The sequence below is a fragment of the Pinus tabuliformis genome, chromosome J (assembly GCF_031772625.1).
Source record: "Pinus tabuliformis cultivar Carrire ecotype Pingquan chromosome J, CPIR1, whole genome shotgun sequence".
NCBI classification, from domain to species: Eukaryota; Viridiplantae; Streptophyta; class Pinopsida; order Pinales; family Pinaceae; genus Pinus; species Pinus tabuliformis.
Genome location: NC_142295.1, coordinates 414509181 through 414522230, shown reverse-complemented (window position 1 = coordinate 414522230; position 13050 = coordinate 414509181). Strand labels below are relative to the sequence as shown.

The 13050-nt window shown below is 41.9% G+C and overlaps 1 protein-coding gene across 2 annotated transcripts in view; it reads left to right on the top strand.

Moving 5' to 3' along the window:
- LOC149227593 (putative LRR receptor-like serine/threonine-protein kinase At1g56140) overlaps nucleotides 1-13050 on the top strand; it is a 353957-nt gene that overhangs the window by 253469 nt on the left and 87438 nt on the right. For both annotated transcript variants that reach the window (XM_089377820.1, XM_089377819.1), the window contains exons 11-13: nucleotides 2594-2659; nucleotides 2911-2955; nucleotides 3243-3298. In XM_089377820.1, the coding sequence (XP_089233946.1) occupies nucleotides 2594-2659; nucleotides 2911-2955; nucleotides 3243-3298 (167 nt within the window). The remainder of the gene's footprint in view (nucleotides 1-2593; nucleotides 2660-2910; nucleotides 2956-3242; nucleotides 3299-13050) is intronic.

Here is a 13050-nt window from a genome sequence, read left to right as displayed (position 1 = left end):
AGAGAGATGGCTAGACAAAGATCATCAACAAATGGAAGGTTATTTTAATTTTTGGGAAACTATGTGGCTGATTAGCAGAAGATGTGGATCTGGTGGTTGCACTTCAGAGAATATTGCTGCAACACTACTTACCATATGTCCATTGGCATGACTCCTTCTAAGGCACTATGGATATGATGCTCCCACATTTATTGAGATGGAATTAGGAGATATAAGGGCACCAGAGGAAAAGGATTAGTTAAAAAAATAGTCAGGACTCTCTTAGAATCCTCAAAGAAAACTTGTAGATGTTCCAAAATCAGTAAAAGATATATGCATATTGTGACAGGGTGGAGTGTAGTTTCCAGGAGGGGACCTTGTCTTCTTGAGGCTTCAGCCATATAGACAATCGTCCTTGAAAAGACATGGCTCCGAGATATTGAAGCCCCGTTTTTATGGACCTTACAGGGTGATGCAGAAAATTGTGGAAGTGGTTTATGAACTAGAGCTATTGGAAGAAAGCAAGATTCACAATGTCTTCCACGTATCTTGCCTCAAAAGGGTACTTGGGCAGCAGGTTAATGCGACAATAAAACTTCCAACATTAGATGAGGAGCGGAAATTGGTCCTCGTTCTAGAAGAGGTCATGGATACAAGAGAAAGGAAGTTGAGAAATCGAATTATCAAGGAGTACTTAATTTGTTGGAATGGCCTATCGATAGAAGATGCCACATGGGAAGGTGAATAGGTATTATAGCATCCCAGCTTATAGTTGCTTGAGGATAAGAAAATTCAGGAAGGGAAGACTGTAATGTCCCTTTCCAATCTATAACAGCAGAGAAAAGTGAAGTCATAGCCTACCATGATCCCTAAAGGTTATCAACAAGAAAAAGGGGGTCAATAGATTAATTAGTAAATATTATCCTAATAATTAAATAAAAGTGGTAAAGTCACTTTATAAAAATAAGTGACCCATGGTATTATTTTGCCACCCATGGTATTTTGTAGAGGGAAAAATTATAAAGAAAAGGATACTTGAGGAAAAGGGGTATGGTTATATTTGATTCGTGAATTGTTGAATAGCTCGAGAAGCTATTGTGTGTGAGAACCCTCAAGTATTCCCAATTTTGATGTTGAAATACACAACTTAGCTGGTGGAGATTGGTTTCAGTGGCTATTGGGCCATCCTAGCTAATTAATAAAATTATCATCTGCAGAGGAGGATGAATTGGTATTTAAGGAGGTCAAGTTTGTAGACCAAGAGGAGATCGATCTAATTACCAGAGAGGCCAAATTACCGAATTGCACAAGGGCCAAGTTTCTTTCTTCAGTTGAGCTGATTTGTATAATGTTTAGAGGCAAAATTTGTGGTGTTGCAGGGGCTGAATTTCATTCCAGTTCAGGCGCCGAATTTTCATGTTGCAGTGGCTAAGTTTCTTCTTCAAGCTAGAGGCTGAATTAATACCTCTGAGGGCCGAAATATTTCTTCTGGAGGAAGACGAAATTACCTTGCTATTGGAGGGTCTTGTTGCATTTCTCATGGGAGCCAAAATCAACTTAACTTGTGGGCTGAAAATCGCTGCCAATCAGAGGGCCGAATTAGATTGCTCAGGAGGGCCGAATTGCTAGGGTTCAAGCTGGCCGATTGCATTATTCAAGAGGGTCAAATCTTCAATTTGCTGTGGAGAATGAGTTTCAGAGCTAAGGGAGTCAAGAAAAGGGTTTTGGGGAAAAATTTTCCATCAAGTTTTCTTCCAAATTAAGTGATGCAATTTCCTTCCAATTTATAAATAAAATAGCTGGATCTTGCAGTGTTTTCTCTACAATTTCTAGAATGATGTTTAAAATTTATTACTGAATCTTCTGGCAAATATTTATAGTGAATTTCTTGAATTTAAATTTCTGGAAATTAAATCAATTATATAAGAGGGATATTACAGCAAGGAAATGTAATAGACGATGTTAATCTTCCAAATACAGATACAACTATGTTGATAAAGGAACTATAGAATAGTAGTATATAAGACAAGAAAACTTTCATGAAAAAGTATGAAATCTGAGCATGAACTTAAGCCTAGATTGTCAGTGTTATAGTATAAATGTTGCACTTCCATGCTATAGTATGTTGTAGGTCTACTGCCCATAACAAAACATCTCAATAACATATCCTTTTTTGAGGCTTATGGGCCTATTTATAATTTCTTCTTCCTTTCACCCCTTTGATCCTTGCATGTGGGATAAGTGACTTTACATGCATGTATGATCTTTAGTATTTTGCCACCTAGTAAGATTCTAATTGATACTTGTGTATTAATTACTTTTGTAACATACTTTAAAATGAGTAATGGCAATAAATGTCCCACCAACCATTACTTAGCATCAAACCTTAATGACTGACATAAAGTAAATACTACTAACAGAAAGTTTAATGTCTAAATGTCGAATGACTACATGACTATCATCAAGTGCGAATGACAGACATAAAGGATATTATCATTAGGCATCGTAACACTCGCATATGCATATATTTTAGAGCATATACATTATTATTTCTGAAATCTCAATTTTCTTAACAATTATATCATACTGTACCGCTGATATCCTGTGTCTGCAGAGATCTATCTTACAACCAATTTTCAGGAGCTCTTCCGACATGGCTTCGTGACAACAATTTGAAAGTGTATGCAAAGAGGAGTAATTTCTGATACAAATTCATCTGTTGGCCTCGTGAAATTTGCTATATCTCTTCTACTCTGCCTTCTTTTCCCTCTTTTTATGTCACCACCTGTCTTTATTTCTATCTCAGTTATAATTGGTCGCGTCCTTCTTTATTAGTGAATGTTAGCATCTTTTATTAGGTGTGATCATCAACACGCTTGTTTCCATCAACTACGCTATCCAAATTGTAATAACTAATATCATGACATGCAGGAATCTAGTAGGAAATAACTTCACAACAAATGAAACAGAGAAGAGGTAGGCATGTCCCCTTTTTATCTAATATTCTATTAAAGAGTAAATACAAGGAAACATATTGAGCTAATGTTGAAAATCTTATGTTATTGATTTGTTAAAAATAGTTCTAGAATTTGATAGGCTATACAAAATCATCAATATAATATTTATTCAGGATGCATCCAACTGGGCACGAGTCTGAAAGCAGGGTACCTGAATTTTTATCTGAATTATATATTTAAGAATATTAAGTAATGTTTTTTAGGCTATATTATAATTGGTCATTATTAGCAACTTTGTGATTGCAGCTTTTCGGGGACAGGATTAGGTTGCCTCCAACAGACCTTTCCCTGCAATAAAGGATGTGAGCTATTCTAGTGGTTTCCCTTTTAAGTACCGCAAGTTGCTTTTTCTAAAAAGGTTATCTGTTTTATTTCCATGTAGTTGCATGTATAATGGATATTGCACTGGCCAAGTTGGGGATAGATTTTCATTGAGATTGGGCTTGTATTAATGAGATAAACAAATTTTTAAGTTTTTATTTCTCTCATTTTCATTCTTATATATATGTTTTCATATCCATCTTTCTTTTAATTATAAAATTATTTCCGTATACCATAAGATAAAGATTGTAACCCAAAGGAGTGAAGATAGTCATGCCATTTACATGGGATATTCAACCTTTGACCTTCCTTGTTGGTTTCCATTGACAAGATCCAGTAATGAGTTCTAGACAGAATTCAATACAATTTCCCAAATTCACCTCCATTTTCAAATTGATAATTTAACAAGTGGTAGTAATTTTTTTTTCCCTAACCCATCCTTGTCTCTTGTTCATGCATCAAAGTTGATAGTAGATCCCTGTTACAGATCGAATTTGCAGGGTTGCAAAGGTCTGTGCAACTTGGTGCGATGGACACACATAGGTTAAGGTCTTGTTACCCATCCTTCAGCATAGGTAGTATATTCTATTGCAACATTTTTTCACACCATTGTAAACCCAAGGTCTCAAGTCAAAAGCCATGTAACAACCATGTGAGATCTTGTGTGAAGTATCCTAGACCTTGTGTCTCATTGTTTGTGCCTTGTTGTTTTGGTCGAATCATGTCCTATCCCTTTCAGCTCGTCTCAGGTTCCTTTCATCCTGGATAGGATTGGAGGACCTTTGATGGGTTTACTTGAGAACTCATGGTTTTATGGGAGCTTGATTTTGTAGGGGTAATCACCAGTGTATGGATCAGTCCAACCTATGTCTAGGTAAGTCTATATAGTTTGTAGGTGGCCTTGGTTTTGGTGTATTATCCCTAAGATGTTTTCGCATATGGTAGTCTCGCAGTTTGCATTTCACGCTTACCAAGACAATTCACGTTTCCCAATGTTAGTTTTTGTAGCATTGGATGTGTTCTGGCCATGGAATTTTGTGGCAAAGCTAGAATACATGAAATCTCCAAAACCCAGAAATCGTTTCTAGAAATTCTGCCTAGAAATGACTTAATTAGATTATTAACTAGTTTTTAAATATTTACTAAATCTAAACCTATGGAATATGGTTAACTAATCAATATTAATTGAGATAATGTGAGAATCATCTTGAAACTCACATGGATCGATCCAGAGATGATACTAGCAATTGATTAAGTTCTAATCTGGGTCATTGGTGCTCCAATAGAGGATTATAAGAGGAGGTCGATGTGGTAATGGAGAATACACTTAAGAGGTTCGATTTCTTGGCAGATTGATTTCCAGAGTAGCACCATTTAGTTGCCGAAAAGACAGTCAAAGATCAAAGTAGTGAGAGAGGGGCAGAGACAGTGAAGCCGAAGGAAGAATACCAGATCTGGTGAGTGCATTTGCAGAGAGGCAGAAGAGCCACAGAGAGGCTGACACTGGTACAACGCAGTAACCTCTAGAGGTAGTTTCAATTCTGATGGGGAAAGACGAGTTTCAGTGCCAGAAGCTAGGGCAGAGATTCCGAAGGCTAGGAGAGACATTTTCCCAGACAACAACAAACTAGATGGCTTAAGGAGAGGCTGATTCAGACTAGGTGCAAAGGGGACTGCGCTAGGGTGGCTAAGTAGCTGCACAGAGGCAGTTTGGACGGCTCACTTGGAGCTGTGGTCAAAGCCTGAATTTTCCTGTGGGGTGAGGAAAATTCCTCACTAGATTTTTGCTAGTATTTTCTCTGCAAGATTGCCAGTATTCGGCATCCAGATTGTACTCAGATTGTTTCATTGCTGCTTAATAATAAAACCCATAGTTGTCGCACCAATTTTCCCAAGTTGGGGTTTTCCAGGGACTTTTGTCCAAAAATAATTGTTTTATTTTATGTGTGTGCTAGAATTTCTTCCAATGTTTATTCTTCCACAGTTTTATTTATGTAGATGGCAGTGTGATTTATTCAGTATTTTTTGTAGCAAACAATAAATAAATTGTTAAATTAAATTAACAATTAGGAGAATAATTTCTAGTTGCTACAATAAGGTTCTAATAGGATTTAGTATTGAAATTTTCACATGGTATCAGAGCACAATTGATCAGCCGGAGAGCTTAGAAGCGAAGAGAGAAGGAATTTCGCTGCTCATTGTGGGTAGCAGGCCAAAATTCCTAAGGATAGCACAGTCATTCTGCCAAGAGGCTGAATTACTTGTGGAGGCTAGATTTTTCTGAGTGGGGTAGAAAAATTCGATCTTTCTAGATCGAGTGATTCTAGAGGCAGAGGGAGCAGCTCAAATTTTTCGTTGACAAGATCTCTAGCTGGATGCAGTGGTTTTTGCAGCAGTTCGCTAGATCAAAGTCAGTGTCGAGTGGAAGTAAGAAGAGCACACACAGAGGGAAAAGTTTCCTCAAAGAAGTTCTAGTCTCAAGAAGTTCAATTTTTCCTTACAGATCAGCAGTCGTTGTGAGCAGATCTTCTCACTCCAGAAAGGAGTACTAATAGTAGAGCAGTAACTGAGCAGAAGGAAAGAGGATATTTTCGACATTTTGTTGAGATGGCCACAACTAGGCTAAGAGATTAGGATAGGTTGGATGACTCCTCCAACTATGTCATCTGGAAGGCCAGGATGTCCTTCGTGTTGGATGAATATGACCTGAAGCTCTATATAGACAGTGTTGTGGCAGTTCCCCAGGATGCGGATTAGGTGAAGGAATATAGGAAAGAAATGGCAAAGGTGAAGCGGTTGATCTTGGATGGAGTCTGGGACCATATAGTCTCACACATAGTTGGCAAGGATACTGCCAAAGAGATGTGGGATGCTCTCGCCACGCTATATCAGGGCACTTTCGAGCAGCAAAAGATGTACTTAGAGGGGAAGCTGAGATGCATCAGGATGTAGAAGGAGAAGGCATAGATCCCTTCCTCACTAGGATTCAGGAGGTTCGAGACTAGTTGTCAGTTGTTGGGGCAGGGCCTCAACCCACAAAGCTTCTGAGATTGGCACTCAACAGTGTCTTCGAGGAATGGCAACTCTTTGTCCAAAGCATATTGGGCAGAGACAAGCTTACCAGATTGGGACAGGATGTGGGTTGACTTGTGGCAGGAGGAATTGACGCAAGCACTTCTAAAGAGCTCCATCAATGGCAGCAACAATGGACATAAGTAGTTGAAGGAGGAGGATAATGTGGCCCTCGCATCAAAGGGTCCCAGTCAAGGACAACAGGGGTAGTGGAAGAAGGACCTGTCGAAGATCAAGTGCTTTAGGTGTGGTGAACTCGGTCACTACAGTACCCAATGTCCTCTCAAAAAGGAGGACAAAGAGGAGAAGCAAGACCAGGTTGTAGCACATGCTGAGATCGATAGGCTATCCTCCAGGTTGGAGGAAGATTGCGCTATGATTGTTGACATACCTCCAGGAGTGAGGTGGGGTGATTTGGAGCTGTAGCTCCAGAGCACTATAGATGGGCAGGATCCTTGAGGATGTTGGAATTTTTAAGTCTATCTGTTAGAAATTCTTCATGTATTATTGATTTATTCCTTCCTACTTGTTCAGTTACTTAACAGGTTATTTATCATGTAAATACTGAAAATAAATACAAGTACAATATCAACACATACAGATCATCAACTGAAAGAAACAAGCACACAAGTGACACCGTTGTTTTTGGACTAATGTCCCCGGAAAAAGCCAATGCGGAAAATCAGTGAAGCTATTCAAAGGGTTTTATTATTATGCAGTTTCAGAATACAACTTGGTTGCCAGAAATGGATCACCCAACAGTGAATGCCCTCGGCAGTAGTACCACTTAGTCGGAGACAGATATTCCGGCTAAATTACCAGATGAACGATCTCACAACAACAATACAACTTCTGCTGCTCTGTGTCACCCTGACAGGGACTGTGTCACCCTATCCAGCTCTCCAACTCCAATTTGTCCCGTGAAAATCTCCCAGCGCTGATCCTTAGGCTTGCGTCAGCCTCTCTGGCTCAGCGTCAGCCTATTTGGCCCAATGTCAACCTCTCGAGGCTCTGCGTTAGCCTCTGGAGCCTCTGCGTCTCACACACTAGCCCTCACTAGCTCTGCGCAGCTCCTGGCTGCCTCTGCGTGGCCTTTGGCGGCCTCTGTGTGGCCTCTAGCTGGCTCTGCGTGGCCTCTAGCTGGCTGTGCGTCAACCTCTCCTGGCTTTTGCGTTGATCCTCCCGGTACTAACTTTGCCTCTTTGCTATGTATTCACTGCCCCTCAGCTGCAACTCAGATCACTTCACTAAATTTCCACAACAAACCCTGCCCCATAAAATTGAGTTCTTGATCTCTCTCGGTGTGTTCTCCAACTGACCCTCAAGCCTCCTCTTATACTTTTCTCGTTGGTCCATCAACAGCTGAGATTAAATCTCTAATCAACAACTAAGATTAGATTTGGCTTGATCCATGTCTTTTGGACCATTCTAACTCAGTTTTATATTAGTTCACATTAATATTTTATTTTTCCTAAGTTTATACTTAGGAACTCCATTAAAAATATTAATTATTTTAATATCTCCCAAACTAGTTAGATTCTGCCCAAACCATTTCTAGGTCTTGGAGATCTCATGTGCTATAGCCTCTCCACCAATTTTTGTGGCTAGAGCACATCCGATGCTACCCCAAATCAACACTCCCTCTTAGCGAGGACTATGCTCTAATAATACCCCTCATTGAGTATCACTCTGATCATCCAGCATCGGTACCTGTGCTGATGCTAGGCCTCCCCGCCCAACATCCTCTGCACTGCTGCATCATGTACTGCTACCCATGGCCCTGCCACTGCCACTGCTACATCCGTACGACAACACTCTCTGCATCCGTGTTGCTCCCCATGGCCCTGCCACTGCCACTGCTGCATCTGCACTGCATCCCCTCTCATCATACTGCATCGTGCTGCCCATAGCACTGCCATTGCTAACTGCTGCACTGCAACTCAGTTACTAAAAAGTAACTGATCCTCCCAACTCTGACATCTCTGTCAGGCTAGAGACACTCCCAACGTCGAAGCTCCCTCTGTCGCTAACAAGTGCTCCCTCTTTGACCTCTGCGCTGTTGCAACAACTCCATGCATCTCGCACGGCTTCCTCATGTTGTCTTGGGACTCTTGCACTATACCATTCTCTGTCGCTCAATTCACATCCGTCTCTACCGACATCTGCTAGTCTTGCTACTCCTCTTCTCGGCTCCCGTAGCTAGGTATAATCCAAGAGGTTGGGTACCTCGAGCATCCTGCCCCTCATCGCCTATAGTTTGTTTGACTACAGCTCGATGTCTCCCCACTTCTTCTCAAGTGGCGCATGAGCACTCATGTCACAATTGTCATCTGTCTCCACTTCTTTCTCCGCCCTCGCTGGTGTTGCCTTGGTCTCAGAAGCCTCTCCCTTGCTCTTCTTCCTCGGACACTGCTTCGCATAGTGACCCAGTTCCCCATAGTGGAAGCATTTGACCTTGGAGAGGTCCTTCTTCTTCCGTTTCTCCTGCTTTCCCGCAGATGCTAGAGCAACATCCTCCTCTTCCTCTTTCTTGATTCTAACCCCCTTATCGCTAATCCCTGCCTTGGTTAGCCGTCCGATCTCTTCTTGATGAAGAGCCACCCACAGTTCCTCCCAATTTGGAAGGTTCGACCTGCCTAGTAAGCTCTGGACAAATACCTCCCAGTCCTCTGAGGCTGTGTTCAATGCAGTCCTCACCAACATCTCCTCATCCGGCGTGGCCCATATGGAAGTCAGCGGGTCCCGGATCTCCATCAATCGCCTAAGGAAGATATTTATCTGCTCGCTCCTCTGCATCTAGTTTGATCGCAATTGATTTTCTATAAGCTTCTTCCTCTACACGGAAATATGCTGATACAACTTCTTTAGGGCATCCCACATCTCATTTGCTGTGCCCTTCTCAGCAATATGTGGTATCACATGATCCTTGACCCCGTCAAGAATGATGCACTTAGCCCTAGCCATTGCCTCCTCGTACTTCTCATTTTCAGCCGGGCCAACTGGGATCGCTATCGTTTTCAAGGCGAAGTGTTTGATGCAATACCTATCTAGAATGGACAAGATCCTGGCCTTCCAGACTACGAAGTTTGAAGCTCCATCCAGTCTATCCTGATCTCTTAGCCCATTCACTGCCATTTCGTTGCTCCTCTTTCAACTCTTTCGAGTCTCTCTACTTCCCTCCTGGAAGTCCTCTGATCGACTCCTGCTGAGTCTCTTAACTTCCGGTCTGGAAGTTCTTGGTTTGACTCCCTCTAAGCCTCAATTTCTCTTTTGGATATCCCTCTGCCAATGTCGAGATGCCCCACTCTGATCGTTTGTGCAGCTGCACCACTGATCCGGATTTCCTGGCTAGAAATCCTCGACAGCAACTCCCTCCTCCTTGGTCTTGCCCTATTAGGTACTGTTCTAACCACAGTACCCCACCAGCTTCGCTCCGCAACTTACCCACAGCATCCTATGCCCCAACAATCTTAAGGTTAAAGCCTCTAGGCTTTGCACAGTCCCGACACAAGCACAATCTGCACCTCCTAGCCACAACATTGATCCTTCCTGACTGAGAAAGATGACCGGACCCTGCATAGGTCAGGTCTGCTCGTCTCTACCTCAGCGTAGATCCTCCTCCTGGCTCGAATTGATGATGCGGGCTCTCTGTGTCACCCCTTCCTTGTTGCTTTTTGCTAGGAACAACTCTGTCACTCAGGACAGTGGTTTCTGCTACTGCTGCTCTGCTCGGCTGATGCCTTTAGTTATCTTGTGATCTGCAACTTCGCTCTGATACCATGTTGGAGTTTCTAAGTCTATTCGTTAGAAATTTTTCATGTACTATTTGATTTATTTCTTCCTACTTGTTCAGTTACTTAACAAGTTATTTATCATGTAAATATTGAAAATAAATACAAGTACAGTATCAACACATACAGATCATCAACTAAAAGAAACAAGCACACAAGTGACACTATTTTTTTGGACTAATGTCCCCGGAAAAACCCAATGCGGGAAAACTGGTGCAGCTATTCAGAGGGTTTTATTATTATGCAGTTTCAGAATACAACCTAGGTGCCAGAAATGGCTCACCCAACAGAGAATGCCGCCGCAGTAGTACCTCTCAGTTAGAGATAGATATTTTGGCTAAATTACCAGATGAACAATCCCACAGCAACAATACAGCTTCTGCTGCTCCGCGTCACCTTGATAAGGATTGTTTCACCCTGTCCAGCTCTCCAGCTCCAATCTGTCCCATGAAAATCTCCCAGTGCTGATCTTAAGGCCTGCGTCAGCCTCTCTGGCTCAGCGTCAACCCAGCGTCAGCCTATCTGGCCCAACGTTAGCCTCTGTGGGCTCTACGTCAGCCTCTGGAGCCTCTACGTCTCACACGTTGGCCCTCAGTGGCTCTGCGCAGCTCTTGGCTGCCTTTGCGTGACCTCTAGTTGGCTTTGCGTCAACCTCTCCCGGCTTCTGCGGTGATCCTTCCGGTACTAACTCTGTCGCTCTGCTATGTATTCACTGCTCCTTAGCTGAAAATCAGATCACTTCACTCAATTTCCTTAGCAAACCCTACCCCAGAAAATTGAGTTCCTGATCTCTCTCGGTGTGTTCTCCAAATGACCTCAAGCCTCCTCTTATACTTTTCTCGTTGGTCCATCAATGGCCGAGATTAAATCTCTAACCAATGGCTATGATTAGATTTGGCTTGATCCATGTCTTTTGGACCATTCTAACTCAGTTTTATATTAATTCGCATTAATATTTTATTTTTCCGAAGTTTAGACTTAGGAACTCCATTAAAAATATTAATTATTTTAATATCTCCCAAACTGGTTAGATTCTGCCCAAACCATTTCTGGGTCTTGGAGATCTCATGTTCTATAGCCTCTCCACCAATTTTCGTGGCTAGAGCACATTCGATGCTACCCCAAATCAATAGAGAAGTCCACCTCATGGATCAATACCTTGCTACAGGGGCACATTGTTTTCAGTAGCATGATGGATCAGTGATAGTTGATGCAGTCAGATGCCAGAGTGATAGTTGCAGAGACTTGTAGCGGTCAGATGCTGGGGAGCGCAGTGCAGAGTTGGCAGCAGTGTAGTTTCAACGACAAAGCAGATTCTTCAGTGACAGTGCAAATACTAGCAGCAATGAGAGACTCGAGTGACAGATGCATTATACTGATCACAGTTGGTTCAGTATTTTGGATGCTTTTTCGTTGCAGATGTTGCAGTTGCAGCAGCAACAGATGAGAGGGAGTTGCAGTGCAGATGTAGTGTTGATAGCAGTTCAGCAGAGTCAGCAGTAGCACAGATGCAATGTATATCAGAGTTGCGCAGTGGTTGGTGGGCAGTACGGCCAGACATCAACAGCATGACAAGAGATGATGCAAAGACAGGGTGTTGCTATAGGGGGTGCAGTAGCACAACACATTTCTCGCTAAGAGGGAGTGTTAGTTTTTGTAGCATCAGATGTGTTCTAGCCACGATATTTTGTGGAGGCTAGAATACTTGAAATCTCCAAAACCCAGAAATTGTTTCTGGAAATTCCACCTAGAAATGACTTAATTAGATTCTTAACCAGTTTTTAAAAGTTTCCTAAGTCTAAACCTAGGGAATATGCTTAATTAATCAGTATTAATTGAGATAAGGTGAGAATCAACTAGAAACTCACACAGATTGATCCAGAGATGATCCTAGCCATTGATTAAGTTCTAATCTTGGCCATTGGTGCTCCAATAGAGGATTATAAGAGGAGGTCGACATGGTGATGGAGAATACACTTGAGAAGTTCAATTTCATGGCAGATCGATTTCCAGAGTAGCAGTAGTCAGTTGCTGGAAAGAGAGTCAGAGATCGAAGGAGAGAGGGGTATAGACAGTGAAGCTGGAGGAAGAATTCCAGATCCGATGAGTGCATTTGTAGAGAGGCAGAAGAGCCACAAAGAGGTTGACGCTGGGGCAGCACAGTAGCCTCTAGAGGCAGTTTCGATTTTGTTGGGGAAAGACGAGTTCCCGTGCCAGAAGATGGACAGAGGTTCTAGAGGCTAGGAGGGATATTTTCCTAGACAACAACAAACTAGACGACTTGAGGTGATGCTGATTCAGACTGAGTGCAAAAGGGTCTATGCTAGGGTGGCGCAAAGGCAGTTTGGACGACTCACTTGGAGCTATGGTCAGAGCCCGAATTTGCCTGTGGGGTGAGAATAATTCCTCACTAGATTTTTGCCAGTGTTTTCTCTGCAGGATTGCCAGTATTTGGCATCCAAATTGTACTCAGATTATTTCGTTGTTGCTTAATAATAAAACCATCAGTTGCTGCACCGGTTTTCCCAAGTTGGGTTTTTCCGGGGACTTTTGTCCGAAAATAATTGTGTTATGTTATGTATATATGCTAGCATTTATTCGAGTGTTTATTTTTCCGCAATTTTATTTCTATAGATTGCAGTGTAATATATTCAGTATTTGATGTAGCAAACAATAAATAAATTGTTAAATTAAATTAACAATTAGGAGAATAATTTCCAGTTGCTGCAATACGGTTCCAATAGGATTCCGTATTGGAATTTTCCCACCCAATGCAAAATTATCCCAAAAGTGAAAAAGTCAACACGGTCTTAGATTGTTTAGTTTGTTGAGAGGATGACATGCCACATGAAATTTGTTTAATCAAAGAA